Below are 7787 nucleotides of genomic sequence, written 5' to 3' on the forward strand. Positions count from 1 at the left end.
GGAGGCTGCAGTGAGCCGAGACCGTGACGTTGCACTCCAGCCTGGGCCACGGTGAGAAACTCCACCCGGGAGGTGGAGGCTGCAGTGAGCCGAGATTGTGACACTGCCATCCAGCCAGGGCCACAGTGAGAAACTCCATCCCTCCACAGACAAAATTACTGGCTTTTTTCCCAGCACAAAAGTAAAACATGCTTACAGAAAGCAACGTGGGAAAACAAAGAAAAGTAGAAATGGAAAGAAAGTCTCCCCACTCACCAAAAATAGCCACTTAGTTCCTTCCTGTCCTTCTTGCAGATGATCAGGAAATCTGTGTAACTACAAACCTTACACAGGACCAGGGCACCCTATTCTTTGTCCTAAATATGTTAAGAGCAGCTTTCTTACACATGAGCCCAATAGCCACTCCACGCTCCGCCCAGGGACCCTCCACCCCCCAGGGCCTCTGAGCTGTCCCATGTGTCCAGAGGTGCAGAAGGAGCTGCAGGACCAGCTGGCCCCTGCATGGGGGTCAGTACCTTGTACCGGGCTGGCCAGGTGGAGATAACGCCCGACCAGTTGCATGCACACAGCATCCATGAACTCGAATGCAGACAGGATCTCGCCCAGCATCCCCTTGCAGGTGCTGAAGGTCTGCAGAACCTCAGCAAAGCCTGGACAGCCTGAAACGGGTCACAGCACGTCAAGCACTGCACAGAGCCAAGCCCAGCCCACCCAAGTCCCCCTTCAAAGCAGCAACATCAGCCCGACTCATGTAGGGTGAGCTGGGCAGCCGCGAGGAGTGCAACGGCTGGCACTGCAAGAAACAGCCCAGGGTTCGCCCGGCAGGTACACGTCTGGTGTCACCACCAGCATCAGGAGGGGAAGGCGCCGAAGAACCACACAGCACCTGAGACAGCAGCAGTGGGACTCAGAGCGGGTATATCTTGGGAACTCTGCAAACACAGGGCCAGCAACAGGCAGCCTTTGGGAACGGCTGCATTTCTCTTAACACAGTCAGCACTCAGGTCTTCCCTGCACTCAGGACCTCATCCAGCAGGCATTTACCGGACACCCTGAGCTCCCTGCGGTGCTCCAGAGTTGGGGGGCTACCAGCAAGGCCCCTGCCCTGGGGAAGCCGACCCTCAAGGATAAAGATGGAAAGGAACTGAGTGGGTGTCCACAGGTGGACAGCCCCAGAGATGCTGCAGCAGGAGGGGGCCCTGCCCATCTTTCAGGGCGAGATGGGGAAGCAATGTGAAGGCACGTGGATATCAGAGAAGAATTTTCCAGAGAGAAGGTCTCACAAGTGCAGAGGCTGGAGGCAGACACCTGCACTGGGTGACACAGGAACACCTCGAGGCCTGTGACCCAAGCGCCATGATGGGGTGTGGCTGCAGACGCAGAGGGCCGGGTGTGGGAGGTGTCGGTGGTGTGGGAGGGTCTGGCAGTGGCTGCAGGTGTCGGTGGTGTTGGAGGGTCTGGCGGTGGGGACTTGGCATCTTGCTCAGAGTGGGTGGGAAGCCCCAGGAAGTGGGACAAGAGTGCCACGTGGGAAGTCGCCCCAGCTGCAGGAGGGCAGGAGCCAGGGCTGACCAGAGGGCCCTGCAGAGCCGGACTGAGCCCACGAGCACGCGGGACCCCAGGGCCATCCTCACAGGGGCCTGTTCTACACGGTTTAGATGTGGGTGCAGCACAAAGAGGCGACTGACTCCTCTCTGAGACCTGGAGGCAGGAGGAGCAGGATGCGGCAGCCGGGCTGGCCTCGGGCTCCCAGGACCACAGGCAGGCGGCACACAGGTGACTGCAGTTGGAGTGGGATCAGAGCAGAGAGCAGAAAACAGGAAACGTGGATGAAGAGGACCCACTGATCCAGACAGCACTGCCACCCAGAGAGAGTCTGGCAGAAGCAGTCAGGGCTGCCCCAGCCGTTCCGGGGTCAGGGGTGAGGAGCCGCACCAGGGGCTGAAGGTGGAGGGTGGGCAAGAAGGGGGTGTGGGGGCAGCATCACAGGCCAGGCTCGTGCCAAAGGCAATGGGCGAGAGGGGCAATGAGAACTGATGGCTGGGTTGGTGGTGGGAGGACAGTGAGTGGCAGCCTTGGTGGGAGGGGCACCAGTGAAGCGGGCAAGTCCTGATTAGGGCAGATCCAGGAGAAGGGGCCTCCACCCAGCAGCGATGGGCTAGGCCACGTGACCCAGTGCCCAGTGAAAACACCACGAACGCTGGGCCAGAAAATATCGAAGAAAAATGCTGAAGAGGCCGGGCACGGTGGCTCAGGCCTGTAATCCCACACTCTGGGAGGCCGAGGCGGGCAGATCACCTGAGGTCAGGAGCTGGAGACCAGCCTGGCCAACATGGTGAAACCCTGTCTCTACTGAAAATACAAAAATTAGCTGGACGTGGTGGCGGGTGCCTGTAATCCCAGCTACTTGGGAGGCTGAGGCAGGAGAATTGCTTGAACCAGGAGGCGGAGGTTTCAGTGAGCCGAGATCGCGCCACTGCACTCCAGCCTGGGCGACAAGAGTGAGACTCTGTCCCAGAAAAAAAAAACCACGCTGAAGAGCATCAAGGGCAAGGGAAGAGCCTGACCTGGGGGCTGAGCAGCACCAAGCCCAGTGCCGCTCTTGGCCGATAGTCCTTGCCCCGCCAGCAGGTTTGGCCTCAAGCTTCCCAGCCCACCCAGAGTGAGGAATCCAGGAGACCCCCACAGGGCCACATCTTAGGAGTCAGGGCCAGAAGCAAGCCTGTCCCAACCAACTTGCCCCGAAGACTGCAGGGGAAGTGGTTGAACAGAATGAGAAAAACGCAGAACGGAGCTCGGCGCAGGCGTTCATGCCTGTGGCCCCAGCATTTTGGGAGGCCAAGGCAGGAGAATTGTTTGAGCTCAGGAGTTCAAGACCAGCCTGGGCATCACGGTGAGACCTTGTCTCTACAAAACAATTTTAAAAATTAGCCAGGCATGGTGGTACACACCTGGTCCCAGCTGCTTGGGAAGCTGAGGCAGGAGGATCCCTTCAGCACAGGAGGTCAAGGCTGCAGCGAGCCACGACTGCACCACTGCACTGCAGCCTGGGTGACAGAGCGAGACCTTGTCTCTCAAAAATATGCAGGAGAGTAATATTAAAAAAAAAAAAAAACTTTCCTGATAAATCATGACCCTCGATCAGCCCTACACAGCCCAACACTGACTTGCTGCCTGGGAGGTTCACAGAATTTCATTCTATGAACTTGGTCACTCCCAGGCTGCACAGACCCAGAGCCCCCTAGCAAAAGCAGAAACAAACCCCCTCTGGAGGAAGGTGCTTTGTCTTTGGCATCTAGGAACCCCCACGAATAATTCTTCAAACGTAACGAGCTGAACACTGCCACAGCCAGCAGGAACCCCTACGAATAATTCTTCAGACGTAACGAGCTGAACACTGCCACAGCCAGCCAAGCACAGAGAAACTAAGGAGCCAGGAGGGGGAACCAGCAGGAACAACAGACACTAAAACAGACTACACAGGCTGGTGCAGTGGCTCAGGTGCACACCTATAACCCCCACACTTTAGGAGGCCACGGTGGGAGGATCGTTTGAGCCCAGGAGTTCAAGAGCAGCCTAGGCAACATAATGAGACCCTGTTTCTACACACAATTTTTAAAAAATTACCTAGGCATGGTGGTGTGCACCTGTAATCCCAGCTACTCAAGAGGATGGCTTGAGCCCAGGGGCTATGATCACACCACTGCACTCCAGCTTGGGCAACAGAGTGAGACCTGGTCTGTAAAAAAACTTTTACAGACTGACTACAGACTTGAAAAAATGGAATTGCCTGATTATAAAACATCATAAAAAATTATTCAAAGTTTTTTTTTTTTTTTTGAGACAGAGTCTCGCTCTGTCACCCAGGCTGGAGTGCAATGGCGCAATCTCAGCCCACTGCAACCTCTGCCTTCCGGTTTCAAGTGATTCTCCTGCCTCAGCCTCCCAAATAGCTGGGATTACAGGCGTCCACCACCATGCCCGGCTAATTTTTGCATTTTTAATAGAGACAGCGTTTCACCCTGTTGATCAGGCTGGTCTCGAACTTCTGACCTCGTGATCTGGCTGCCTCAGCCTCCCAAAGTGCTGGGATTATAGGTGTGAGCCACTGCGCCCAGCCTAATTTTTGTACTTTCAGTAGAAATGGGGTTTCATCATGTTGGCCAGGCTGGTCTCAAACTCCTGACCTCAAGTGACCCACCCACCTCGGCCTCCCAAAGTGCTGGGATTATAGACGACAAACTATGTTTAAAGACACAAATGGTGAGCTTGAGAATACCCAGAATAAAAAACTATAAAAAGTGACATTGTAGATTTGAAAAAAATAATAAAACTTCTAGAAACAAAAAACTTTCATAATCAAAATGTAAAACTCAATGGACAGAGCGAACCATCCATGGAGGGGTTCAGCAGCATATAAAACACAGCAGAAGGGGGCATTCGTGAACTGGAAGACAGATGAGAAGAAATCACGCAGAATGCAGCACAGAGACACGATGACGACAATACGGAGGGGAGATTAAGAGACACAGAAGACGGACGAGACGTTCTATCCTGAATCACATTCCCAAAAGGAGAGGAAAACACAGGCAATATCTGAAGCAATAACGGCTAAGAATTTCTAGAACTGGTAAAAGATGCCACGTCACAGGTTTAAGAAATTCAGTAATTCCAAAGAGATGAAAAAGAACTAACACCACACACTGAAAACTTCAGAAGATCAAAAAGAGTGATGTTTAAAGTGGCCCACAGGGGGCCGGGAGAGAGGCAGAATCCCCTCACAGCAGCGCCTACAGACAGCGAAGTACCCAACAGCGAGGAGGCCAGAGGACAGGGGGCGGCATTTCCACCGAGATGAAAGAAAACAAACGACAGCCGGCAGCCGTGTGCCTGCGGAGAAGAGCCTTCAAGAATGAGGGTGAAATAAAGGTATTTTCAGACACACCAGAAGGGAGGAAGTGGTCACCAGGAGACCTTTACCTCAGGAAACGAACGAGGATCTGTTTGCAACATACTCCCAAACGGAAGAGCGGACGCAAGAGAGTGGAAGGCAGAGACAGTGGCCATAAAATAACAATCCTGGTGAGACTGTTTAAATACGGAACACACATCACAAGATGTAAGTGCTGAGGGAACAAGCGGAGTCTCAGCAGCCTCCAGGGCTGCCCAATCTTCTGGCAGCTCAAGACACTGAACTGGGAGTCGGTGAGCTAGACCCGCCACCACTCACGCGAAGACTGCTGGGCTGTGCGACTTCTGAACCCCTGAGGAGGAGATGCTGGATAAACCTGCCCGATTCAATCGAAACAAGAAAGGAGACAAAGGCATGTCCCGGGAGAACCGAAGAAGCGGCCGTGAGGAAAGCAGGCCTGTGGAGACACGGCAGCAGGCAGGTCTGCTGAGACCGCCAATCTGGGCTGACTAGGGAAGACCCCCATTACAGGAGGGAATTCTTTATCCCCACGGTAACTAAGAGTGGTGTCCCGAACTGATGCCAAATGACAGCACGTCCCTCAGTCTTACACCACAAGCTACTTAACTAACACAATGGGGTGAAGGAGGCAACACAAGCCTCAGTTTTGCTATGAAATGAAGTGTCCTCTGACCAGAGACAGAGACAGGCCTCACTCCAGACCTTTACCCACGACCACCAGGAAAGCCAGGTCCTGGATTTGATTCCCTTGGAAGCAGAGATGTCAGGAGATACGGGAACCGACAGTCCTGGGGGGGTCCCTCCATCCCCTTCCTCACACCAGCACCGTCAGAGCAGACGCTCGAGCCCAACTCCCCGTCTCCAGGCACAAATCGAGGAAGCCCACCGAGGAAAGCCACGTTCACAGCCCTGGGCTTGGGTGGACACAGGATGGACACCGCAGTGATGACCCCCAAAGTGCCCTCCGACCCGATGAACAGCTGCTTCAGGTCATAGCCCGTGTTGTCCTTCCTCAGGGAGGTCAGGCAGTCCAGGATGGTGCCGTCGGCCAACACCTGGGGGCGAAGAGAAGCGCGTTCACCCGCCTGCCAGCCTCCTGACACCGCGTCGGTCGCCTCCGGGGCCAGGTGACACTCCTGCAACAGCCTGCGGTCATGCCAAGAGGCTGACGGATGTACTTTCCTCCCATACGAGTGACACCCCCCACACACAGCAGCTCACTGCCCAGGGGGCACGCCCAGGGTTGGGGGCAGTGGGGAGGCTCCCCGGGAGTAGGGCATTGAGAACGCAGAAAAGAGCCAAGCCCAGGACCCAGCCACCTCCGGACCCACCAGCCATAAGGCAGCAAAGCTCCCGAGCTGCGGGCCTCTCCGTGTCCTGTGTGCTGGTACTGGGAGACGGAGGCTTCTACAGCTCGTGAGTGCAAGAAAGTAATTTATAATAAAGATAATCAGTGGCTGGCCAGAATAAAAGCTACTGGAGCGTCATAATTTACTGGATGGCAGCAAAGCATGGTTTTGTGTTTGCTTCGTCCACGCGGGTAAACAGGACAGAGAGCTCTGCCCGTGACACTCGGCTGGTGAGGGTGCAGGGAAACGGAGGGGCCCTGGAGGAACAGCGGTCGACACAAGGTCACGAAGCTGACCCTGGATGAGCGTTCCTTCACACCCGGCTCCCGGAAGCCCACCACTGCCAGGGCAGTGGCCCCTGTAACTGCATCCTCTCCGTGTGGCCCCGAGGCAGTGGACACAAAATCACCCAATCATGGGAGGGCAGGGCAGGGCAGGGCCTCCCTCAGGATGGGGGTGTATGTAGCCCGCACGTCCCTGAGGGGCCCAGGGCCAGGAACCAAGACCTCCCACCCCGAGGGGCCCCATGCACCTGCACTACCACGTGGGCCCACGAGAGCTGCGAGAGGACACCCCATGGCCACCTCTGCGCCAAGCGGCCGCCCCAGCTCACCACTTCCAGGCCCAGGACAGTCCCATGCAGTGAGCCGTATCGAAGAAACCGCAGGCCCCCGGCGTTGGTTGCCACGTTTCCCCCGATGTGGCAGCTGCCCTTGGCTCCTAAGTCCAGCGGCATGATAAAGTCCCGTTCCTCCACGTAGTGGCTCAGCTCCTCCAGGACGCAGCCCGCCTGGCAAACCAGAATTCCTGCAGAGAGCGACCAGGCTGCCACAGCACTCGGCTTCCAGTGGGCCCGGGGCTGGTGGGGCCCACCCCCATCCCGCACAGGCAGGCCACCCAGAAGGAACATCAGCCTCAGCGCCAGGGCCGAGGAGAAGAGGCGCCCCCACATCGCTGGCCCGAGGCTGAAAACATCCGGGCCTAACAGGACCTTTATGATTACAGCGACACAAAAGAAAAATGGGTAACATGAAAAGAGAGGGAAAAACTTCCCACCCACACACATGCTCCTGGAAAGGAGCAGAAGGGGAAAGATTCTCGGCTGGGGCTGATCCTGGCCCTGGGCACGTGGGACAGTGTCTGGAGACATTCTGGGTTGGGGGTGCCGTGGGCACCTCGTAGGCAGAGGCCAGGGATGCTGCTCAACACCCTACAGTGCAGGTGCCTGACCAGAGAGGGACCAGGGCCTGGAGCCTGGCCTTGGTGGGGAGAGGCCCAGCTCCAGAGCAAGACCCTGGCACCCTGGGTCTGCCGCGCCACGTGACCACAGGATCCCCTCACACCTGCCACGCCCTGGTGCCCTGGGTCAAGATCCCCTCACGCCTGCCACGCCCTGGCGCCCTGGGTCACGATCCCCTCACGCCTGCCACGCCCTGGCGCCCTGGGTCAGGATCCCCTCACGCCTGCCACGCCCTGGCGCCCTGGGTCAGGATCCCCTCACGCCT

The 7787-nt window shown here is 56.6% G+C and overlaps 1 protein-coding gene across 1 annotated transcript in view; it reads right to left on the reverse strand.

Moving 5' to 3' along the window:
- The window catches only part of D2HGDH (D-2-hydroxyglutarate dehydrogenase), a gene marked incomplete at its 3' end in the record, with an annotated part of 32251 nt that overhangs the window by 7057 nt on the left and 17407 nt on the right, over positions 1-7787 (reverse strand). Inside the window, 5 exon segments of the mRNA XM_011996397.1 lie at positions 516-659; positions 1702-1714; positions 1716-1780; positions 5820-5988; positions 6896-7089. Of these exon segments, the coding sequence (XP_011851787.1) occupies positions 516-659; positions 1702-1714; positions 1716-1780; positions 5820-5988; positions 6896-7089 (585 nt within the window).

The sequence above is a fragment of the Mandrillus leucophaeus genome, unplaced genomic scaffold (assembly GCF_000951045.1).
Source record: "Mandrillus leucophaeus isolate KB7577 unplaced genomic scaffold, Mleu.le_1.0 Scaffold510, whole genome shotgun sequence".
NCBI classification, from domain to species: domain Eukaryota; kingdom Metazoa; phylum Chordata; class Mammalia; order Primates; family Cercopithecidae; genus Mandrillus; species Mandrillus leucophaeus.